General features: G+C 41.3%; 1 protein-coding gene and 1 pseudogene across 4 annotated transcripts in view; one reads left to right on the top strand and one right to left on the bottom strand.

Moving 5' to 3' along the window:
- Positions 1–7,267, bottom strand: part of OGT (O-linked N-acetylglucosamine (GlcNAc) transferase) — a 36,068-nt gene extending 28,801 nt beyond the window's left edge. The window contains exons 1-3 of one of the 4 annotated variants that reach the window (XR_008290135.1): positions 7,002–7,267; positions 4,021–4,201; positions 2,931–3,174 (exon numbers count right to left, since the gene is read on the bottom strand). Coding sequence is in view for 3 of the 4 variants with exons in the window: in XM_053202468.1 (XP_053058443.1) it covers positions 2,931–3,174; positions 4,021–4,201; positions 7,002–7,038 (462 nt within the window). In the remaining variant the exon portion in view is untranslated. Of the gene's footprint in view, positions 1–2,930; positions 3,175–4,020; positions 4,202–7,001 lie in introns of those variants that run through there. The other 3 variants (XM_053202469.1, XM_053202468.1, XM_053202470.1) reach the window with 3 other exon arrangements.
- Positions 7,231–11,510, top strand: LOC106982363 (suppressor of cytokine signaling 6-like; annotated as a pseudogene).
- Positions 11,511–25,657: the final 14,147 nt, after the last annotated feature.

Raw genomic sequence — 25,657 nt, 5'->3', positions numbered from 1 at the left:
AAAAGAAGCAGTTTGCACAATCCTCTTTCCATTCTTACTGGTAAAGGAATAAAAATAAAGCAGCACCTTCCACAAGTAGAAACACAGAACCAGATGGGAATGAATAGCTGTTCAAAGCCTTCAAGCAGTAGTCCCATGATGTATTCTATATTCTAGGACTTTTTTCTTTCTTTGGCAGGGCACAACAACCAGCTTTATGTGGACAGGTTAGATACTAAAAAACATGGTTCTCTCACTGTAGTTTTCCCTTATCATACTCCTACAATTTGGTATATAGTCAGCAGCAATAGACTGCTCTGCTACATATGTAAACAATTTGAAACCTGAGCCAAGGGGAATCAGAGCCTTTATTTTGTGTTTGGGGCCACAGCTATGTAAGTAAGAGGGTACAAGTGAGTTTATACTCAATCAACAAAAGAAGGGTAGAACCAACCCTGATTAATAAAGGGAAAGAGGGGCGCCTGGGTGGCTCAGTCGGTTGAGCGTCCGGCTTCGGCTCAGGTCACGATCTCGCGGTCCGTAGGTTCGAGCCCCGCGTCGGGCTCTGGGCTGATGGCTCAGAGCCTGGAGCCTGCTTCCGATTCTGTGTCTCCCTCTCTCTCTTTCCCTCCCCCGTTCATGCTCTGTCTCTCTCTGTCTCAAAAATAAATAAAAAAACGTTAAAAATTTTTTTAAAAAATAAAGGGAAAGAACTTACTGTGACATCTAGGTGCACAAGTGAACTCTGAGCCCTGGCAAGAACAGGGGCCAATTATGGGGGTTTCCCCATAATTTTTTGTAACTAGCTAAAGAGCACTGCAATTTATAAAAAGTACTTTGTACTTTTTAAAGAAAAAATTATAAACAGCCACTCAGATTTACATATGTGTGCATTGAGTATCTCTGAAAAGATACTTAAATTAATTTCATTGGCTACCTCCAAGGGTAGCTGGAAGACTTCCCTGTATCCATACAAAAAGCAATTAACATACATACATAACTAATGTTAAACTCAAAATTAACTGGAAAAATAATCATTAAAAGATGTCTTGATAAAAAGCGATTTCAGATCTTTGCACAAGCTATGAAATTAAGCTGCAGTTTCCTAACCTGTAAAATAGGGATAAAGAGACAGCAGGACATGATCAATGGTTTTCAAATGGTATTTAAGGGCTGTGTGCCCGTGGGGCACATCATTCCCTTTTTAATCTTTTATTTCTTCTCTCTTCTGTGTTTCCTTTCAAGATATTCAAGCTCAATTAAAAGAAACAAACAAAAAAGAGACAAAAAAACAGACTCTGAAATATAGAGAACAAAGTGATGGTTGCCAGAGAGGAGGAGGAATAGGTGAAAGGGAGTAAGCGTATACTTATTGTGGGGCACCTGGGTGGCTCAGTCAGTTGGGTGACCAACTCTTGATTTCAGCTCAGGTCTCGCATGATCTCATGTTTCTTGGGACTACTGTTAGTGGGAGGACTGCTTGGGACTCTCTCTCTCTCCGCCCCTTCCCCAGCTTCCACATGCATGCCCTCTCTCTCAAACATTAAAAAACAAAAAAAAAAACTTAGGGGCACTGCCTGGGTGGCTCAATCGGTTAAGCATCCGACTTCAACTTAGGTCATTATCTCACAGTTCCAGAGTTCAAGCCCTGCATTGGACTCTGTGCTGACAGCTCAGAGCCTGGAGCCTACTTTGGATTCTGTATCTCCTTCTCTCTCTCTCTGCCTCTCCCCTGCTCGCTCTCTGTCTCTGTCTCTGTCTCTCTCCCTCTCCAAAATAAATAAGCATTACAAAAAAGTACTTATTGTGATGAGCACTGAGTATAGAATTGTTGAATCATTACACTTTACAGCTGAAACTAATAACTGTATGTTAATACTTGAATTTTTTAAAAAAATGTTACCAGGAGAAAAAGAATGACATTTAGGCTCAGGTTTTAATACCTTACTTCACCATTACTAGCTGTGTGATCCCAAGAAAGTTACATTACCCCTATTTTTTTTTAATTCGTAAAATTTGCAATAATACCATCTACCTCAAAGGACCATTGTAAACATTAAGATCAACATCTGAAACAACTGGCACAGTGTCTGAGGACATAGCAGCCCTTCAACAAATGGTACGTAACATAATTACTTATTAAGTACTTCCAGAGTTGCTGCAATACTAAACGTTGACTACTTAGCTTGGTTACACATTCTTGATTTTTTCTGGATTCCTACACTCCCTCTATCATTACCTCTTAAGTTTGCATCTATCTTCTTTCCCCAACTACATTAAAAGTTCTGAGGGTAAGTCTTACTTTTTTTTTTTTATGACTCTTTCAGAGACCCTAATACAGTGTGAACGTAACATCTGCCAGTTGGGCCTCACCTGTTCGCCAGAAAACATCTGCAGTTTAGACACAACAATTTAAGAACTAATCAAAGACCTGCTTTGGATACTACCACCTCCATTCTACCACTTTTAATTATGTTGAAAGAAGAAAAAGAATTAAGACACTAAGAAATTTTGCAACCTAGTTTCCATGTCACTGATCCACACAGTGGCATTTTAACTATTTTATATTAAAGATTAAGGCCCTTTATCCACTACTCCTTGAAAATCAATTAACTGTTACAAATACCTATCAGAATGTATCCAAATTTATTCAAAACAACCCAAAGAAACAATGTCAAATGTTCTGTACTTTTACAGGCATAAAAATAGATGTAGAGTTCCTTTCAAGAAGGATAATTTTTACATTTCAATGTAACTTGCTAGATAAAATGAATTTTTTAAAACATAATGCAGACCAGGTCAAAGCAATTTCACCATTTTAAGTAAACTAACATTTCTAAACTCTTTATTCCATGCAAAAGAAAAGGCCTACTTAATGTCTGAAGTAGCAGGCTATGTTTCTTTCTGGGCTTCTGTAAAGGGAAAATAATAACCATTAAAATTTTACTCACAGGATTGTACTGAAGAGCAGAGACATAAGCTTGCACTGCCCCTTCCATGTCACCTGCTGCTACCAATGCAGCTGCCAGGTTAATATAACCATCGATGAAATCTGGTTTGAGACGCAATGCATGCCGGTAATGCTCAATCGCTTCCTGCAACTGCCCTCTTTCCTTGTACACGTTCCCCAAATTCGAATAGGCTTCTGCCAGAAGGGGGTTCTGTTTAATCGCCAGAGTGCTAAAGTGAGCAGATCTGGAAAAAGCGAAAAGTGTTGGCACATGGGTATGCATGTTACACAAGAGGGTACGGCCCATAAGCAACTCAGTTTCTGAAGATCCTGTGCTATTATTGCTAGTTATGTAACAATACATTGTCTTTTAACTAGTGTATAGTAAGAAAACTTTCGGAAATCAAAGTTCTAAATTTCAAATCAGAATCCTTTTTTCTTAGGAGATAAAATTCTTACTAAAGTCTTATTACCGAACTGCCACATAGGAAGCCATGAACACTAAGAATGAAAATGCTATGTGCAGGACTTTCATCTCATCTTCCATTTCTTAACATATAATGACACACATCTTTAAATGTCTAAATAAGCCAGAATGGCAATCTATTAAAAGGATAAGAACACAGATTCCTCCCTTTTGATTAATTCAGCTGATTAGCTAAAAGTAGCATATCATAATGACTTGTGCATTTGCAACTTCAACCACATATGCATCTCCTAACACAGCAATATACACCCTCATTTCTGAGCATTTCCATTCCTCAAGCTGACACATCTTACAAAGGTGAGACTGGATGCTCAGATGCACACTAAGAATAATTTATTTTCTGAACAAAGAAAGCAGATGTAGGTGGGGGGAAAAAAGCCAGAAAAGGTCCCTAGCCATACTGACAATATAACCAGCACCACAAAAGGGAGAAAAACTGGCAGCTGGGCATGTCACAAGTGGGCAAAAGAGCAGATGTGCGTTGGTGGCTCAGTTGAAACCCAGTACTGGAAAAATTTCCAGTTCAAATATTTAAGTATCATTTTTTAGGCTCAACACCCAGAGGCAGCAATCACCAGCAGGTACCCCCCCCCCCATCTCCTACCTGTCCAGCCTTCGACACTGGAAGTGTATAGATGAAAGTAATAAAAGCACACCAGTATTGTCTGGCTCTTGTCTCCAGAGCTGCATGCAGTGTCTCTCAGCTGCCTCAAAATCTCCTGCCTGATATTCTCGATGTGCCAACTCAGCTAACCCTTGGAAGGAAAGCATACGTTTCGTTGGTTCTGGAGAATCATCAAAACATTTGAGGGAAGGAGGGGGGAAAACAAAAAGTTAGAAATGCAAACAAAAAAATGTAAAAATATGGTATATTAAACTCAAAGATGAAAACGCTTGAAACTATGTAAAGCACTAGAGTGTTCTGCACTTTATTTATACCCCCAAGTTAACATCAGGTGCAGAAGTGGTATTTTTAGAATTCAGCATTAACTTTTCTTTCCCAGACTAGACAGAAACATTTACTTCCAAATAAGATTACATTTTATGAACGAATATACTTTGTACTTTTAAATTATAAATCAGAGGTAGCATCTAAAGATTCACTACACATTATTCCTTACACCTTAGTTAACATACAGAAACAAAACACAAAACGTGATTTGCAAAGTCACAAAGATTTAATGATGTCAGAATAACCTACTGGAAACAGAATACTCTGTCCCATGCTTTAGGTTGGATTTGCAGGAGGTGGGGGGTGGAGTACTGGTAACTCTCTTAACCTGAGTAGCAACACCAGATGTGTTTTTAACTCTTAAAATTACATTGATGTTTTTGCAGATTTCACAACTTAACTGCTTGATTCAATTAAGGGATACACTAGAAACCAGAAGAGGGGGAAAAACCCTGAAAGGTGCTATTTTTAAAACAGCTGATAAACAAGATGAATTAGTCTCTCAAGAGCCCAAATATTTAAAAGGGTCATCAGACATTTTAAATAAAGACCCACGATTATATCGCTCCTCTATTACCCCAAATTCACAATGGAAACCAAATTAGCTAAATCCCACCCACACTGGTTTAAGACTAGCATTTTCCAAAGAGCTCTGACACCGACTAAAGGATCAAGACATTGCAAACAACCCTACATAAACCAAGCAGTCGCCTACAACTGCAACAGTTTTTTAAAAGAATGGGGAAATGCTAAAGTATATAACCACTGGATAAAATGTGACAGAATGAATAACAAATGAAAAGCATTTTGCTGCATCTGACTTAAATCAGATACATAAAGACTAAGGGTGCAGCTAAAGCCCAGAGAGGGGAGAAAAACAAGAAACTGCCTAAGTCTCGATTGTAAACACTTAAACAATGACACATTACTAGGAAGTTGACCATAGCACTTTCATTAGGAGGTTGGAATGGGAAATGATGTACAAATTACTTAAATTCTACCAAGGTCATAGGGACAAGCTCAAACTTTAGCCTAGCTCCCCAACCATCAGAGCTGGCAAGTTATCTGTATACTCAGGAAAGCAAAGTAAATTTCCTGACAGAATGTAAAGCTGACCACTACACCACAGCAGCGACTTGCATCTAAACCTGGGTGAGGTTCTACCCCAAACAGAAGCTAGAGAATCAATTACACTTTAGACCTTCCTAGCTCCTTAACACATCACTTTATCAACTTTTCAAAGCCCCTTATCTGCTAATATTAACACTTGAAATGACAACTTCCTCAAATAAAATAACACACACAGAAAAGGCCAAGCTACTACAGAATCTTAAATCTTTCAGAATCCCTGGAAGGGGAACACCCACTAATTATTAACCCCACTACCTACAATCTCGTGAATAAGGTACAACTGAAGATTCGCCTACTACTTGCTGCAGAATGTCCAAAAATAATAAAACCCTTGACATATCTCAACTGAGAAAAAAACAAAATAACTTCGTGGGAAACCTTAGAACCACTGCCCAGTTCCCCCCCTTCCGCCCCAAATAGCCTCAATAAGGAAAGGCAGCTGAAGGACACTCCTATAATTTGGTTCTCTTATTTTTAGTACCGAATGCTCTCGACTGAATGGTCTAAAAGGGCAACCGCCTTGCACTTATGCAGCTACACTCCAGTTGCTTTACAAACTCTTCAAGCAGGGATGAAAACTTAAAAAAAAATAACATACCCTATGAATAAAGAGATACCAAGCTAAAGAATGGGGATGGAAGACCCAGAGGAGGCGGCGGAAGAATACAGGGAGAAAGTAACACAAAGCAGGAATTCGGCGGGCAGGGTAGTCAACGCCAAAGCACCAGCGCCGGGCCGGTTTATCCCCAAGGATAGGAAGTGGCCCGCAGGGCTGGCAACCTCGCAAAGGAAAGGGTGTGGTTCCCCGCGGGAGGGGAGGGAAGACGGGGTGGGAGATCCAGGCTGGGGGCAGCGGGTGGAATCGGGCGGTGGCCAAAGGAACCCCTGGAAATTTCCAATCGAGGCCGGGCCGCTCGACCGAAGGAACACCAAAAAGGCGCTGCCCAGCGGGGCGCCGCTCAGTATCCCCTCTTCCGAGGTTACTTACAGCACACCCAAGGAGCTTTTGCTCGTCCTCGGGTGATGCAAAGTGAGGCTATGACTACATCGCAATGGCACCCCCGCCCTAGACTGACAGAAAAGAACCAAATCCGGCTAGGGGGAAAGGGCTGGGGTGGGGGGCGGTTCTGGAGGGGGGGCGGTAGGCCGAACTGGGGGGGAAACGGGCTGCGAAGGAGAGGGAAAGGGCAGGGATTCCAACGCTGTCCATTCCGAGACATTCTAAGCGCGCACGTGTGGTAGAAGCGTCCCGAGAGAGTAGGAAGCTAGAAAATTGATGGGATTAAAAAAGCAAAAAATGGAAGCAAAAAGCGAACAAGAAAGAGGAAATGTTTGAGGAGCGAACAGCGGAAAACCCGAACAGATGCCGGTAGACGACGAAAAGCTCAGCAATGCCGCCGATGTGATGGGGATGGCTAGGGGAAAGGAAGGGAGTGACGAGAGGTAGACAACGGCGCGAGACCCCAAAGGGACTTCTGCCAAGGTAGAACGGACACCGGTACCTGTGCTGTCGGCCACGTTGCCCACGGAAGACGCCATCTGGAGCTTCTTGAAGGAGAACGAGAAGGGGTAGTTGACCTACTGCCGCCACTACTGGCAAGAATGTTTCTGGAGGTAGTAAGTAAGAGGGCAGCAGACACACCAGTATTTTGGCAGGCGTAAGCGGCGGCAGCAGTTACAGGCTTCGAACCTTAGAACTCTGGTTGGCCATCTACCTCTCACGGTCTTGAAATGGCGGCGACGGCTCCTCGGCTGAAACAACACGGGCCGGAACTACTTTCTGTTACAATCAAGTACCAGCGCGGAGGTAGCGCGGTAACCAGCGCAACCGACAAAATGACTATAATCAATGTCGCTAGCTCTTGTGTAACCTTCCGCCCGGGCCCATTGCGACAAACACGATTGTGGCGAGAGCGCATGCGAGCAACCCTGTCAACCTTACTCGTGGTTAGGGCACCGTCTGGGGCAGGAGCGGCCAAGTTTTTCAATAGCGAAGCGGAGGCTTAAAAAGAAACCCGTCTATAAAACGAAAATATTTTTGCCGGAGTTATACAGTCTATTACCTACCCAAGAGAGTAGATTTTAAGGTAAATGCCAGAGGCGTCTAAAAAAATCTCGTCAACTTTATTCGTGTAAAAATCGATAGTTACAAGGTTGATGGATCAACCTGAGCAAGTGAATTTAAATGTTTATATTTCACAGACTGAACTGTTGTTTGAAACGATGGCGGAGAAGGTTATGATTTGAACAAGTCTTAATTCTGACTCCAGCCACTGATTTAAGCACTTCGATGAAAAACACTGATAACTTTCACAGGGCCAAATGAACCCAAACATCTCAGATGTTAGCCATATAGCCGGAAATTTCAAAATCGTTTTGGTGTTCAGCGTAGTTCTGCCCACGGTATTGAGGCAAATGCTTCAAATGCCTTGGCATTCCAAAGGCAACCATAAAAATGTTAAAGATGATTCATATTCGTCAAAATCCTTCACTCCCTTCGGACTTGTGACTTCATTTCCATCATACAGCTTTGCAAATCCTAACAATTGATGATTCCATTTAGCTCAAGGCAGCTCGACAATGACAGATGAATTCACTTGCCATCTACCTAAAACCACACATCTACATTGAGTCTGAACTGCCTCCACTTTCTTGGACAAATCACCTCTTATGATCCCCCCGTAGTTTCAAGTCCATTGTTCAGATATTTTGTAACATAGGTATTAATCTGTATCTCCTTGCACAGAGGATTTAAGGTACCTTGCCATATCAGCAAGAAATTATTATAAGCTCATGGAGGCAACAAGGTGGCTCTCTCAGAGCCTTTTATTTCAAAGTTACCCTTGATCTAAGAAAACAGGTCAGTAAATTTCTTTTAAACCTTTCTACTACCTAGTCATTTGACTACATTAAAATTAAAAAAAAAAACTAAGCCCTCCAGTTCTGCTTCAGTTTCTTCAAGACAGCTCACAAACTGTTAATTATGCATATGAGCACAGAGAAAATTCATATGAGAATTTCTTCCATCACATCCAATAATTAAGAGTCACATGCAATGAAAAAGACAAAGTTCACTCCACAAACTCTTGCTGAAAATTGGGTACCACTTTCTTCTCTCAAATTGATTTAACCTGGAAAGCCTTTTCTCCCCCTCTCATTACGAGTGCCCCACCTGTGGTAAATAAACTCAGCTTTTCAACTTTTAGAACAGACTTCTCAGATGCCACTGGCAGATGTTTAGGCCTTACTGATCAGTGGGTGCTAGCTGATTAAGTAAAATTCTTTTTGTCGTTCAATGCCAGGTCCTGTTCCCTGTCAGGTAGGTTATTTGGCCTATCCATACTTGTGATCTGAGTTTCCTTACCCTGAGAGAAGAGTCAGAGAATGTTATGATACATTTCCTTGCTGTGGAAAGCTGGATGGTGGGGCTCACAGTGGTTCCATAGGGAAAAAACCCAGCTGAACTCTCAAGAACCCCCTCCAGGTACCTTCCAGGCATAGCACCTGGAAGGTTTAGTTTGAAGGATTTACTCAATAGATAAACATGCCGTCTTTGGCCAGTCCAGTAAATTTACTAGAGTCTCTGTGCCAGGCACCGCGGGGAACACAAAAAATCAACAAGACCAGATCTTGCCCCCAAGGAACTTGAAGCCCAGTTAGGTAGACACTAAAAAGCCACTAGAGCATAAAACAGAAGAGTATTATTTAGGTGATAAATTACATTCAGGTCTATAAATATCTGGGGGAGGGAATAGACACTTCAGGCTGGAGGAGGGTGACCAAGAAGGCCGGACGTGGGCAGTGAAGAGGGTGCTTTTGTGTATTCTCTTTCACACAGATTTCTGTGGATTTTTTTCTCCCTTTTATGTGCCGCAATTCTAAATTCAGAATCATCTGAAATAAACCAGCAGCTTCTTCCACCCCAATGCAAAACTTTGTTTTCCCACTAACATCGCGAGTGGCGCATTAGGTTTTTGTTACCGTGTAGCAAACGACCACAAATGTAGCGGCTCCAAAGAGCACCCGTTTCTCCGCGCTCGCGCCAGCTCCGGGCGAGGGAGCGGGAGTCACGCTCTGTCCGGGGCCGCCGCCTCCCGCCGCGCCGCTGCCGCCGGAAAAATGGCTCCAGAGGTTCAACGAAGCTGCAGAAACACACGGATGTCGACCGCGGGCTCTCCAGATGTTCGGGGATAACATTCCAGAGAGAGAGATTGATCCCTCGGGGTCCGCAAACTAGCCACCACGAAGAAAATCCGTCTTAAACCCTTCCAGAAATATTTGAACCTGAATAAAAGTCCACGAGAAAACGGACTTCACGGTAGTACAAGAACCATCAGTAGCCAGGGAGTTTGGAAAACACGATGCCTTATTTGGTAGCCGCTAAGATGGAGATGTAAACAGCTGTGATTATCAACGGTCGAGATGAAAAAGTTGGGGAAAAAAATAGATCAAAGAGTGAAACCTTAATGGGTACATTTAAAAGGCTCCTTTCTGCAGAACAAAAGCAGGAAGGCTAGGGGAGCACACACTCTAGGAGCTCTGCCAATTGAGGATACCTTTTCCTCTCCTCAGCACTGATACTCTTTAAAGGTGTGCGCGCGCTCAGGGGCGCCAGGGTGGCTCAGGTCATGATCTCACCGCTCGTGGGTTCAAGCCCTACACCCGGCTCTCTGCTGTCAGCACAGAGCCCGCTTTGGATCCTCTGTCTCTATCCTTCTCCTCTATCCTTCTCCCTTTCTCACTCAGACACACTCTCTCTCAAAATAAACATTAAAAAAAAAAAAAGATTCAAAGACCAATAAAGTCTGCTTCTCTTGATGGCAACCATCACTACAGTCTCACCGGTGCCCTCTTGACCCACAAACTCTGAAGAGAGGTGTTTCAAAATGCAGGAGGCAAGAGTCAAAGCTTTGGTTCATCCAGCATGGAATGATCTTTGAAAAGATTTTCACAACCTAAGGAACTGCGTGCCAAGAACAAAAGAATTCACCAAAGAGTTCAGAATCTCAGAAGGGAGATTTGCATCGTCACCTCAATGAACACGTGTCTGTACTTACTGGACCTACACCCCAGTACTGCATTCGGTGTTCTGTGCCTGTAGGTGAAGGGATGTGTTCTTTGGAAGGATCATCCAGCTATTGTCTGATCAGTTCTTCTCCCATGGAAGTTTCTGCAGTTCCTTCTCAAGTGGGAGGGAACTCTTTCTCTGAAAATGGAAGTCAGGTCGACCAGGGCCTACAGTCATTGCCCCAGAGATCTTTGTGGATCAGTCTGTGAATGGCTTGCTGACACTATAGGCATCACATTGCAGAGCCCAAGAGTAAGTCATGACGATGTCCCTCCACGCTCACCATTACTACCTCCAATGTGGAATAATCAAATCCAAAGCAACTTTAGTGGACTCACTGGCACAGATGTCCTTGTGTCTAACAGTATGTGCTATCATTTCAATGTTGGTCCTGACTCTGCTCCTGGGGTTGCAAGAGTTTATGAGTCAATGGAAAGTAGTGGTCTTATGGTTGTGACAAGAATGACAGAGGTGCTGAAAAAACTTGTGAACTAAAGATGGTCCTGGGAACTGGTCACATGCTGGGAGGCAGAAGGGAATCTAGTAAATGTGCCAGATGGTGCTTTTCTTGTTCTGGATAGTTCTGATGACTGTTATCTTTTAAGCTCAAGTTTTCACTCCCATGGTGAAACATATCACACTAGAATTGAGCAAACAGTCAGTTTCGCTTTTGTGAACAACCAGATGTGGATGGACAATTCCTGATCTAAATAAATATTCAACCAGGGACTCTGAAAATAGAGCTTTTCGTTATTCAGGGCCTCCGTTGCCTGAATCTGCCATTTACCCTTTTCAAACTGACCAGTTGGGTGTTGTGATTCATGCAGGTGCGTTCTTTGCAATACCTGCCTCATTTTGTTATGTTTCTGTATACCAAAATAGACTTAATTCAAAAACCGCCTTTGCCAACAAAATGAAGGATTATGGACAGGAACAACATTAATGAACATTAGCAGAACCCTACATCTTGCACTTATTGAGTTCAAGAAAAAGATTGAAATATAGTTTGCAAACTTTCATTGCTATTAAAAACTTTTGCTGCTACAACTGTTACAGTTTTCAGTGCAAAGAGTAATCAATTTGTTTAGGGGCGGGGAAGTGTCAGCAAGTTATCATGTGTTTATTTTGGGTTCTTTAAAAAGAAAAGTCTTGGGGACGCCTGGGTGGCTCAGTCGGTTGGGCGACTTCGGCTCAGGTCATGATCTCACAGCTTGTGAGTTTGCATCCGGCTCTGTGTTGACAGCTCAGAGCCTGGAGCCTGCTTCTGATTCTGTGTCTCCCCCTCTCTCTGCCCCTCCCCAACTCGTGCTATGTCTCTCTCTGTCTCAGAAATAAATAAACATTAAAAAAAAATTAAAAAAAAAGAAAAAGAAAAGTCTTGAAGTTTTAAAAGTGTGAAGTATGAGGGCGCCTGAGTGGCTCACTCCGTTGAGCATCTGACTCTTGATTTAGGCTCAGGTCATGATCCGAAGATCTTGGATGGAGTCCTGCATCAGGCTCCGTGCTGGGTGTGGAGACTGCTTAAGACTCTCTCCCTCTGTCCCCCGCTCTCTGTCCCTCTCCCCCCACTCCTCCTCTCCCCCACTCACATGCACTTGCTATCTCTCTCTAAAATGAAAAAAGAGTGAATTCTCTTCCACCATGAGGAAAAAAAAATCACAATGTGAATTATCAGATTCTCCTTAATCCACCACCCCCCACCATCCTTTGCTGCTATCTGCTGTGATTTCTATGCATTGACAGCACACTGCATGTGTATTCAACCCAAAGTAGAGTTGAATAAAACTTCTAGAATAAAAATCGTTGTCTCCTTTAACGGCTTATTTTCAAAAGATAGTGTTAAAGAAACGTATCCATGTGATAACATGTAGAATTTACATATACACTGAAAATGATATTTTTAATGTTTATTTATTTCTGAGAGAGAGAGAGAGAGCACATGAGCAAGGGAGGGAGAGCAGAGAGAGAGAGAGAGACACAGAATCTGAAACTGGCTCCAGGCTCTGAGCCATCAGCCTGGAGCCCAATGGGGGCTCAAACTCACAAACCGTGAGATCATGACCTGACCCAACCGACTGAGCCACCCAGGCACCCCTGAAAGTGATTTTTAGTCTCATACTTTAGAAAGATTTAGAATTATGAATTGACAACACTCTCTTCTCAATTATTTTTTTAAATTAAAAATTTTTTTAACATTTATTTATTTTTGAGAGAGACAGAGCTCAAATAGGGGAGGAACAGAGAGAGGGGGAGACAGAATCCAAAACAGGCTCCATGTGTCAGCACAGAGCCTGACGTGTGGCTCTAACTCAGGAACCATGAGATCATGACCTGAGCCAAAGCCAGACACTCAACCGACTGAGCCACCCAGGTGCCCCTACTCTCAATTAGTTTTAAGATTGTGCTAATTTGGGGGGCGCCTGGGTGGCTCAGTCGGTTGAGCGTCCGACTTCAGCTCAGGTCATGATCTCACGGTTCCTGAGTTCAAGCCCCACATTGGGCACTGTGCTGACAGCTTGGAACCTGGAGCCTGCTTCAGATTCTGTGTCTCCCTCTCTCTCCACCCCTCCCCCACTCATGCTCTGTCTCTCTCTGTCTCAAAAATAAATAAACATTAAAAAATTTTTTTAAAAGATTGTGCTAATTTTTTAGTTATGAAAAGTTGAATTTTTCTGTTGCCTTTATTTTCATCTAGTGGTTTATATTTTTAAATAACCTTAAATTAAAAACTCTTAAAGAAATGCGGGGCGCCTGGGAGGCTCAGTCAGTTAAGTGTCCGACTTTGGCTCAGGTCATGATCTCACATTTTATGAGTTAGAGCCCCGCGTCCAGCTCTGTGCTGACAATTCAGAGCCTGGAGCCTGCTTCAGATTCTGTGTCTCCGCCTCTCTCTGCCCCTCCCCACTCATTATGTCTCTTCTCTCTCTCTCTCTCAAAAATAAATAAACATTTATTTTTTAACTTGTTTTATTTTTTAATTTTTTTTAAATTTACATCCCAATTAGTTAGCATATAGTGAAACAATGATTTCAGGAGTAGATTCCTTAATGCCCCTTACCCATTTAGCCCATCCCCCCTCCCACAACCCCTCCAGTAACCCTCAGTTTGTTCTCCATATTTATGAGTCTCTTCTGTTTTGTCCCCCTCCCTGTTTCTATATTATTTTTGTTTCCCTTCCCTTATGTTCATCTGTTTTGTCTCTTAAAGTCCTCATATGAGTGAAGTCATATGATTTTTGTCTTTCTCTGATTAATTTCACTTAGCGTAATACCCTCCAGTTCCATCCACGTAGTTGCAAATGGCAAGATTTCATTCTTTTTGATTGCCAAGTAATACTCCATTGTATATATATACCACATCTTCCTTATCCATTCACCCATCGATGGACATTTGGGCTCTTTCCATACTTTGGCTATTGTTGATAGTACTGCTATAAAGATGGGGGTGCATATGTCCCTTTGAAACAGCACACCTGTATCCCTTGGATAAATGCCTAGTAGTGCAATTGCTGGGTCGTAGGGTAATTCTATTTTTAGTTTTTTGAGGAACCTCCATACTGTTTTCCAGAGTGGCTGCACCAGCTTGCATTCCCAAAAAATAAATAAACATTTTTTTAAAAGTTTCTAAACATCTTTAAGAAATGTATGCCACCAATTTAGAAATTGTTGCCTTTTCAGTCATTAAACTCTGATACAAATGGGCATAACATATACAGATCCACGGAACTAGAACTGTTGTGTTTTTTTTAATTTTTTATGTTTATTTATTTTTGAGAGAGAGTTTGTAAGCGGGGGAGGGACAGAGAGAGAGGGAGACACAGAATCCGAAGCAGGCTCCAGGCTCTGACCTGTCAGCATGGAGCCCAACGCGGGGCTTGAACCCAAGAACCGGGATCATGGCCTGAGCCAAAGTCACATGCTTAACCAACTGAGCCACACAGGCACCCCTAGAACTGCTATTAAAGAAATATTACATGATGTTTGATTCCTATCATAGCAATTTTTGTGTTACTTTCCTTTGGCAAACATTTTCTCCTAATTTCTTCAGCTTAGTCAACATTTTCTTGGGTAGAACTTGATTGCACAACTAAATTTCATAAATAGATTGGATTCTCTTACAACATTAAACTTTTTATCAAGTTTTTAATGGATTTAGATACAAAGAAAACATTGTTTTGCAATTGGATTCATAGGTTTCATTAATGTAGTCACTAGGAATATGTGCTAGATTTGACCCCTGCCCCCACCAAATACTCTAGTTCAAAAAGTGTGAAAAATGTGAAGCATTATGTAAAAAAAATGTTAAGACCATATCAGATATGTGGAAGTCTTATTGCCTACCATATACATGCCATTTTTCAAAAGTTTTTTCTGGGGTGCCTGGGTGGCTCAACAGGTTAAGCGTCCGACTTTGGCTCAAGTCATGATCTCACAGTTCGTGGGTTCGGGCCCTGTGTCAGGTTGCATTCTGACAGTGTAGAGTCTGGAGCCTGCTTTGGATTCTGTGTCTCCCTCTCTCTCTGCACCTCCTCTGCTTGCCCTGCTTGTCTCTCTCTCTCTCAAAAATAAATTTAAACATTTAAAAAAGTAAAAGTTTTTTGTTAGTTTCTTTTTAATTTAGCTAAGTCTTGATTAATTTGGAATTATTAATCATTCTACCTCTGATTCAGTAGTCATGGGGTGGTTATTCCTAATATTTATTAGTTATTTTGAAATGCAGACTGTTTATTCGTTGTGCAATGATATAATAGAGTGTTTTGAGATTACCTTGTGCAGAAAATGTTTCCAGTTACACAGCCTTAAAGGGAAATGTTTCTAAGACGAAAGATACAATTCAAGATGTTTCTTTCTTTGTCACTTCATTTTCTCTATCCTCATTTGAACACAAGGGTAAAAGTCTTAAGTCAAACTCATGACTTTGTCATTCAAACATATCTGTATCCCCACTTTTTTCTCCATTTGTGTTCTAAGGCCGGAATCGAGATATTACCAAGGAAAGGCACAAAGCCATGGTACTATGTATTTTGACTTAAAGGGGAAAAGGCAATTAATTAACTTTGGTAGAGCATTGATTGTACCTTGTTATGGAGGCTTCTCTTTCACTTTCTGATATATTTTCATGTAGTAAGATGGAATATGGAATATTGTAATAATATAATTTAAGGTTTCACTACAAACTGCTTGGAATAAGAATTATTATGGGGCACCTGGATGGCTCAGTCAGTTAAGCATCTGACTTCGGCTCAGGTCATGATCTCACGGTTTGTGAGTTCGAGCCCCTCATGGGGCTCTATGCTGACAGCTCAGAGCCTGGAGCCTGCTTCAAATTCTGTGTCACCCTTTCTCTCTGCCCCTTCCCCACTCATGCTGTCTGTTTCTCTCTCTCTCTCAAAAATATTTAAAAAATAAAAAAAAGAATTATTACGAAGCTGTGAAGTTGCTATAAAATTAATGTAAGACATTTAAACTACTCTTTTGCAAAACTATTTATTTTTAAACAATTTTTTGAAGTGTAGTTGACAATGTTACATTAATTTCAGATGTACAACACAGGGATTCAACACTATACATGATGCTATGCTCACCACAGGTGTAGCTACCACTTGTCACCATACAATGCTATTACAATACCACTGACTATATACCCTGTGCTGTACTTTTCATCCTTATGATTTATTCAGTCCCTAGCTGGAAACCTGTATCTCCCACTCCCCTTCACCCTTTTTACTCCTCCTCCCATCCCCTCTCCCTTCTGGCAACCACCAGTTTGTTCTCTGTATTTATGGGTCTGTTTCTGCTTTTTTTTTTTTTTTTTTAACGTTTATTTATTTTTGAGACAGAGAGAGACAGAGCATGAACGGGGAGGGGGTGGGGTGGGGGAGGTCAGAGAGAGACGGAGACACAGAATCTGAAACAGGCTCCAGGCTCCGGGCTGTCAGCACAGAGCCCGATGTGGGGCTTGAACTCACAGACCGCGAGATCACGACCTGAGCTGAAGTCGGACGCTTAACCAACTGAGCCACCCAGGCGTCCCTGTTTCTGCTTTTTTTGTTTGTTTATTTATTTTGTTTTTGTTATTTATTTATTTATTTACTTATTATTTTAGAGAGAGAGAAAGAGAGAGTGCACGCACAAGTAGGGGAGGGGCAGAAGGAGAGGGAGAGAGAATCTTAAGCAGGTTCCATGCCCAGAGTAGAGCCCAACATAGGGCTTAATCTCACAACTGTGAGGTCATGACCTGAGCCAAAATCAAGAGTCAGATGTTTAACTGACTGATCCACCCAGGCATCCCATGGTTTGTTTGTTTTTTCTTTTTAAATTCCACATATAAGTGAAATCATGTAGTATTTTTCTCTGACTTACTTCATTTAGCATAATACCCTCTAGATCCATCCATGTTGTAGCAAATGGCAAGACCTCCTTTTTTATGGCTGAGTAACATTTATATATAATATATATATATATATTATATATATATATTATATCATATCGTCTTCATGCATTCATCTATCAATGGACACTTGGTATAGAGAACAAACTGATGGTTACCAGAGGGGAAATGGGGGAAATGGGTGAAATAGGTGATGGGGATTAAGAAGGGCAGTTTTGATGAGCACTAGCTAATGTGTGAAATTGATGAATCATTATACTGTACACCTGAAATTAACATAACACTGTATGTTAACAGTATATTAACCATACTGGAATTAATTTTTTTAATTTAAAAAAATGGACCTAAAAAAATGGACCTGTGGGTTGCTTCCATATCTTGGCTATTGTAAATAATGTTGCAATAAGTTACATAGGGGTGCATACATCTTTTCAAATTAGTGTTTTTGTTTTCTTTGAGTAAATACCGAGTAGTGGAATTACTGGATCATACGGTGTTTCAATTTTAACTTTTGAGGAACCTCCACGCTGTTTTCCAGAATGGCTGCGCCAATTTACATTCCCACCAACAATGGAAAAGAGATCCTCTTTCTCTGCATCCTCACCAACATCTGTTGTTGCTGGAATTGTTAATGTTAGCTATTCTGACAGGTATAAGCTGATATCTCATTGTGGTTTTGATTTGTATTTCCCTGATGATGAGTGATGTTGAGCATCTTTTCATTTGTCTGTTAGCCATCTGTATGCCTTCTTTGGAAAAGAACTTATTCAGGTCCTTAAACAACTTAAAATGCATCTAGAATGAGGTAAAGGTCCGTGTGCATCTATAATAGATGGCAGGTATGGTCAGAGAGCCACTGTATATTAATAATGACTATTGAAATAACTTCTCCATGTTTCTAGAGGCAAATACATGCATTATTTGTGAAATCATAATACATAAACTTTTGGGACTTGTCCTGAACCCCATTTTATCATGTGTACATAGCCTGTTCCTCAGGTTTTCCTCATGTGATAACCATGTACACAAAATCTAGCTATTTAGTATCAGATTACAATTATTCTTCTGATTTTCACCTGAATGTTTTATTTTTTATCTAAAAGTTTCAAAATTTTTTATTTTGTGTTGTTTTGGAGGGCAAATGTTAATACTGTTCTATTCAGGAAGCCATTTTTTTAAATTTTAGTAAGTTAACATACAGTGCAATATTGGTTTCAGGAGTAGAATTCAGTGATTCATCACTTACATACATCACCCAGTGCACATCACAAGTGCCCTCCTTAATAGCCATGACCCATCTAGCCCATTTCCCACCCCCTCCCTCCATTAATCCTCACTTTGTTCTCTATCATTAAGAGTCTCTTGTGGTGTGTTTCCCTATCTTCTCTTTCTACCCCTTCCCATATGTTCATGTTTTTTCTTAAATTCCACATATGAGTGAAATCATATGGTATTTGTCTTTCCTCGATTGACATATTTTGCTTAGCATAGTACACTCTAGCTCCATCCACATCACTGCAAATGACAAGATTTCATTCTTTTTGATGGATGAGTAATATTCTATTGTGTATATATACCACATCTTTTTTTTTTAATTTTAGAGAGAGACAGTGTGTGCGCATGAGTGGGGGAGAGGGGCAGAGGGGGGGAAAGAGAGAGAATGTCAAGCTGGCTCCATGCTCAGAGCACAGCTTGATGTGGGGCTCAATCCCATGACCCTAGGATCATGACCTGAGCCAAAATCAAGAGTCAGACACTCAACCGACTGAGCCACCCAGGCACCCCTATATACCATATCTTCTTTATACATTCATCAGTCGATGGACATTTGGGCTCTCTCCATAATTTGGCTATTGTTGATAATACTGCTATAAACATTGGAGTGGATGTACCCTTTCAAATCTGTATTTTTGTATTTTGGGTAAATAACTAATAGTGCATTTGCTGGATCATAGGGTAGTTCTATTTTTAGTTTTTTGAGGAACCTCCATACTGTTGTCCAGAGTGGCTGCACCAGTTTGCATTTCCACTAACAGTGTAAGAGGGTTCCCCTTTCTCTGCATCCTCGCTAACACCTGTTATTCCTTGTGTTGTTAATTTTAGCCATTCAGACAGGTGTGCAGTGATATCTCCTTGTAGATTTGATTTGTATTTCCCTGATGATGCGCGATGTTGAGCATCTCTTCATGTGTCTGTTAGCTATCTGGGTGTCTTCTTTGGAAAACTGTTCATGCCTTCTGCTTGTTTCTTTTTTTTTTTTTAATGTTTATTCATTTTTGAAAGACAGAGAGAGACAGAGCACAAGCAGGGGTGGGGCAGAGAGAGAGGAAGACACAGAATCTGAAGCAGATTCCAGGCTCTGAGCTGTCAGCACAGAGCCCGATGCGGGGCTCGAACTCACGAACCACAAGATCATGACCTAAACCGAAGTCAGACGCTCAACTGACTGAGCCACCCAGGGGCCCTCTTCCGCCCATTTCTTAACTGGATTGTGTCTTTTGAGGGTGTTGAGTTTGATAAGTTCTTTATAGATTTTGGTTACTAAAGCCCTTTATCTGATATGTCATTTGCAAATATCTTCTCTCATTTGGTCCGTTGCCTTTTAGTTTTGCTGATTGTTTTCTTTGTTGTGCAGAAGCTTTTTATCTTGATGAGGTCCCAATAGTTCAAGTTTGCTTTTGCTTCCCTTGCCTTTGGTGACGTGTCTAATAAGAAACTGCTCTAGCCGAGGTCAAAGAAGTTGCTGCCTGTTTTCTCCTCTAGGATTTTGGTTTCCTGTCTCACCTTTAGGTCTTTCATCCATTTTGAATTTATTTTTGTGCATCGTGTAAGAAAGTGGTTCAAGTTCATTCTTCTGCATGTCGCCGTCCAGTTTTCCCAGTACCATTTGTTGAAGAGATGATCTCCATTGGATATTCTTTCCTGCTTTGTCGAAGATTGGTTGACCATATAGTTGTGGGAGGAAACCAATTTTTTACGTGCCTTTGTATATGTAAAATATAAAATGCTGTTAAGAAAGATGCTGTTATAATGCTAGCTGAAATTGTTAGGTTGTCGACACATGAAAAAATGCTCAACATCACTCATCATCAGGGAAATACAAATCAAAACCACAATGAGATACCACCTTACACCTGTCAGAATGGCTAACATTAACAACTCAGGCAACAACAGATGTTGGCAAGGATGTGGGAAAAGAGGATCTCTTTTGCATTATTGGTGGGAATGCAAGCTGGTGCAGCCACTCTTGAAAACAGTATGGAAGTTCCTCAAAAAATCAAAAATAGAACTACCCTATGACCCAGCAATTGCACTACTAGGTATGTATCCAAGGGTACAGGTGTACTGTTTTGAAGGGACATACGCACCCCCATGTTTATAGCAGCACTATCAACAATAGCCAAAATATAGAAAGAGCCCAAATGTCCATCCATGGATGAATGGATAAAGAAGATGTGGTATATATATATATATATATACATACATATATATATATATATATACATATATACATATATATATGTGGTATATATATGTGGTATGTATATATATATATATACATATACAATGGAGTAATACTCAGCAATCAAAAAGAATGAAATCTTGCCATTTGCAACTATGTGGATGGAACCAGAAGGTATTATGCTAAACAAAATTAGAGGAAGACAAAAATCATATGACTTCACTCATATGAGGACTTTAAGAGACAAAACAGTTGAACATAAGGACTTTAAGAGAAAAAACAGATGAACATAAGGGAAGGGAAACAAAAATCATATAAAAACAGGGAGGGGGACAAAACATAAGAGACTTTTTTTAAAAAATTTTTTTTTAACGTTTATTTATTTTTGAGACAGAGAGAGAGCATGAACGGGGGAGGGTCAGAGAGAGGGAGACACAGAATCTGAAATAGGCTCCAGGCTCTGAGCTGTCAGCACAGAGCCCGACTCGGGGCTCAAACTCACGGACTGCGAGATCATGACCTGAGCCAAAGTCGGCCGCTTAACCGACTGAGCCACCCAGGCGCCCCCATACGAGACTTTTAAATATGGAGAACAAACAGAGGGTTACTGGAAGGGTTGTGGGAGGGGAGATGAGCTAAATGGGTAAGGGGTATTAAGGAATCTATTCCTGAAATCATTGTTGCACTATATGCTAATTTGGATATAAATTTTAAAAAATGAAATTAATTAAAAAAAAGAAATTGTTAGGTTGTGAGAGTGTGTTGATACAAATGAAAGTATTTGCCAAGAAATTCATTAAGTGTGTAAACAGAAAGGGGCATTGTGATATTTTCTGCTTTCGTATATAAAGAGTCATTTGATGTAGCTAGCACAACATAATGCAAAAGGTTAACTTTACACGGTACTGAAACAGTCTAGTTAAAAATGGAAGAGAAAAAAAGAGAGATAAAATTTCACCCTCCAGTTTGGTCTAAGTACATTTGGAATATATTTTTGGATTCTATTGAATGGTAACTTAAATGGCATATGTAAAAACCCGTACCTGACTGTTAAATATGTGCTTCTAAAAACCTGAGATCAAGGCCAAAAAAAAAAAGGAAAGGAAACAAAAAATGTGTCCCTTCACCATAATAAATGGATCAAATTGGTTTTTGTCTAATGTTTCATCAGAAAATATGATGAAGGCCCAAGCTATTGTCAGGCTTATTTGGAAACTATTGTGCATTTTTACAAATAATAAGAAGGTTACAGAAAGAATTTAGAAAATGTCTGTCTCTGTCTCTCAGTCTGTCTAAGAAACACTGTTCTCTTTTTACCTGGTGCATAATCTGAGAATTTAGAAGGTCAGAGTATCACAGGAAATGATTATAGAACTCCAAATAGTATTTAAGGAAACCGGCAACCATCTTGCTCTCTTTTTTTAAAAGTTTTTAAATGTTTATTCATTTTTGAGAGAGACAGAGTGTGAATGGGGGAGGGGTAGAGAGGGAGGGAGACACAGAATCCAAAGGAGGATCCAGGCTCTGAGCTGTCAGCACAGAGCCCGATGCGGGGCTGAAACTCATGAACCACAAGATCACGACCTGAGCCGAAGTCAGACGCTCAACCAACTGAGCCACCCAGGTGCCTCCATCTTAACTACTTCAAGTGTACAGCTCAGTAGTGGTAAACATATTCACATTGTTGTGCAATGGGTCTCTAGAATTTTTTCACCTTGCAATACTGAAACCCTATGTTGCTTTCCCCACTTCCTCAGCCCCTGGTGACCACCATTCTACTTTCTGTTTCTAGAAATTTGACTGCTTTAGATACCTCACACCATGGGAATTACACCATATTTGTCTTTGTGTGACCAAAGAGCCCAATCCTCCCCCCCCTTTTTTTTTTTTTTTGCATTTCTGATTAATGCCTTTATTTTCTGATTGCTTTCAAGAAATAGTTTAACCAAGGGGCGCCTGGGTGGCTCAGTCAGTTGGGCGTCTGACTTTGGCTCAGGTCATGATCTCGCGGTTTGTGAGTTTGAGCCCCACATCGGGCTCTGTGCTGACAGCTCAGAGCCTGGAGCTTGTTTCAGATTCTGTGTTTCCCTCTCTCTCTGACCCTCCCCTGTTCATACTCTGTCTCTCTCTGTCTCAAAAATAAATAAACGTAAAAAAGAAATTTTTTAAGAAATAGTTTAACCGAGGATGGGATTCTGGATAAAACATCATTTTCTCTTAGAACTCTGAAGATATATCTCCTTCAAGAATGCCATGTTGCCCACTAAAAAATAAAAAAGTAAAAAGCCCAATACCAATTCCATTCTCATTCCTTGCATGGTAACCTGTTTGTCTCCAAGGAAAACTGTAGGAACTCTTCATCCCTGGGGTTCACGAGTGTCATCGGGAACCAGTGACCTGGAGCACTTCCACTCACCACTCAGTTTTCAGAAGGCTCCTTACATGGCAGCGGATATGAAAAAGACATGAAGGAAACTGAAATGCATATTACCAAGTGAGAGGGACCAGTATGGAAAGGCTATGTACTGCAGGATTCCAACTGAGTCACATTCTGAAAACGGCAAAACCATAGAGTCAATAAAAAAATCAGTGGTTCCCAAGGATTGGGGGAAGGGAGGGATGAATAAGTGGAGCACAGAGGCCTTTTAGAGCAGTGAAACTACTCTGTGTGATACTATAAGGGTGGATAAGTGGTGGATAAATTATACCCAAAATATGCATAAGTAAGATGTTTAGAGCTGAACTGTGTTGAACAGAAAGAAACAACTGTAAAGAACCCCAATCCGAAATATTCACTGACAGGGAATAGATAGATAATATATGCTATCGTCCCAAAATGGAAAACATGTAAGTGAAAAGCAGCTTACAGAAGATGGCATACAAAATAAGTCTATTTTTCTAAAGCACCAAAACAAACAAACTAAATGATATATTTTCTGAGGAATCCTTTTTTTAAGATTTTTTTATATATTTATTTTGAGACAGAGAGAAAGCATGCTCATATGCACGCGTGAGTGAGAGAAGGGTAGAGAGAGAGAGAGAGAGAATCCCAAGCAGGCTCTGCATGAGCAGAGCCCAACACAGGGCTCGAACTCATGAACCGCCAGATCATGACCTGAGCAAAAACCAAGAATTGGATGCTTAACTGACTAAACCACCCCAGCGCCCCTAAGATTTTATTTTTAATTAATCTCTATACCCATTGTGTGGCTCAAACTCACAACCCCAAGATCAAGAGTCACATGAGCTACCAATTGAGCCAGCCGGGTGCCCCAGCCCAATCCTTTGTTTTTTAACTATTAAAAAAGATTTAATATTTTTTAAATTAAAAGCAGGTTCCAGGCTCTGAGCTGTCAATTAAAAGCAAGTTCCAGGCTCTGAGCAGTCAGCACACAGCCCAACACGGGACACAGGACTCGAGCCCACGAACTGTGAGACCATGACCTGAGCTGCAGTCAGACACTTAACCGACTGAGCCACCCAGGTACCTCCTGCCCCAACCCAATTCTTTTTAACAGCTTGCCTGATTAGGTCAGCTTACTTAGGATAATATCTATTTCTTGAAGTTAGCTGATTTGGGATCTTAATTACATCTGCACAATCCCTTAACAGCAGCACCTAGATTAGTTTTCAACTGAATAACTAGGAGGCAGTGTGCATTCACCAGGGGGCCAGGATTGGAGACCATGATAGAATTCTGCCCATTGCAAATGGCAGAGTAACCCTGGAAAAAGAGGGAGTGCTGACTGGGGACTGTCAGACATATTAAGTTCAGTTTTCATATATAGCATTTCATAAATTTCATATATAGCCCTTCAGTTTGTCACATGTGTACATTAAGGCAATAGAACAATTAAAAAGAGTAAAACAGCCTAATCCCTTAATGTTCAAGATATCAGATTCTTGCCTCAGATTACTTGAAGGATTTGGTAGAGGGAAGCAAAAGCAAGTAAAGAAAAATAAAGTAGCTAAGACCAAAATCCTTTGATAATTGTATCCCTTGCCCTATATGATGGGCAAGGTGGAGACATTAACGAAAAATCCCATTCTCAGGGCATCTAGGTGGCTCAGTCGGTTGAGGGTCTGACTTCAGCTCAGGTCATGATCTTGTGGTTCATGAATTCCAGCCCCACATTGCCTCGTGGATCCTATGTCTCCCTCTCTCTCTGCCCCTACCCTGCTCACACTCTCTCCCCCTCTCTCAAAAATAAATAAACATTTAAAAAAACACCTCATTCTCAAAGGTCCTGACAGCTGCTTCTGGGGTGGAGAGCTGGGCCATAAAAGCCCAAACGGAAAGGATAAACCTACCAGGCTTCATATGACACACTGAAAATAGGTGGAAGGATGTAGGGCTGCAAGAACACATGTGTGATATCAAAATAGCTCTGGAATTTACCTTCTATCTCCGTTGCCAGTGCCACTCCCCTACTGCCCTAGACAGTTCCAACAGCCCTCTAACTGGTCTCTAACTCCCCCCCTACCTGATTCTAATTTTCCCTGCTTTACCTTAATTTGTTTTAAGTTTATGTATTTATTTTGAGAGAGAGAAAGAGAGAACAAGTGGGGAGGGGTAGAGAGAGAGGCAGAAAGAGAATCCCGAGCACGATGTAGGGCTCGAACTCAAGAACTGTGAGATCATGACCTGAGCCGAAATCAGACGCTGAACTGATTGAGCCACCCAGGAGCCCCTGCATGCTTCACCTTAGACGATCTAAAACATAAATTGGGATTAAGTCGACATTCTGCCTAAAATGCCTCAAGGGCTGTCCATCATATGTCAGCTTGGCCTGCAAATCCAGCCTCATCTGTTGCCATCTCCATGTACTCACGTTCATACCGGCTTCAGTTGCCTGAAAACATCAGGCAGTTCCACATTTCCAGCCACACCTTTTCCCAATCTTTTCCCTCTATCTAGATTGGCCTTCCGCTCCATTCGAGTCTGCTAGGCAATTCTTTTTTTTTATGTTTATTTTTGAGAGGGTGGCGGGGAACAGAGGATCTGAAGCAAGCTCCGTACTTGACAGCAGCGAGCCCGATGCGGGGCTTGAACTCACGAACCAACCATAAGATTATGACCTGAGCTGAAGTTGGACACTCAACTGACTCAGCCACCCAGGCGCCCCTAGACAATGCTTACATATCCTTCACTCTCCCTTCCTTAAGTAAAGACATTGGCCCCTGACCCGTGATCTCCCTCTGTACCCTAATTCCTGGTGCTCATACTAGGGGATCTC

This window comes from Acinonyx jubatus, chromosome X, assembly GCF_027475565.1.
Source record: "Acinonyx jubatus isolate Ajub_Pintada_27869175 chromosome X, VMU_Ajub_asm_v1.0, whole genome shotgun sequence".
Classification (NCBI taxonomy): Eukaryota; Metazoa; Chordata; class Mammalia; order Carnivora; family Felidae; genus Acinonyx; species Acinonyx jubatus.
This window is presented reverse-complemented; position numbering and strand designations above follow the sequence as displayed.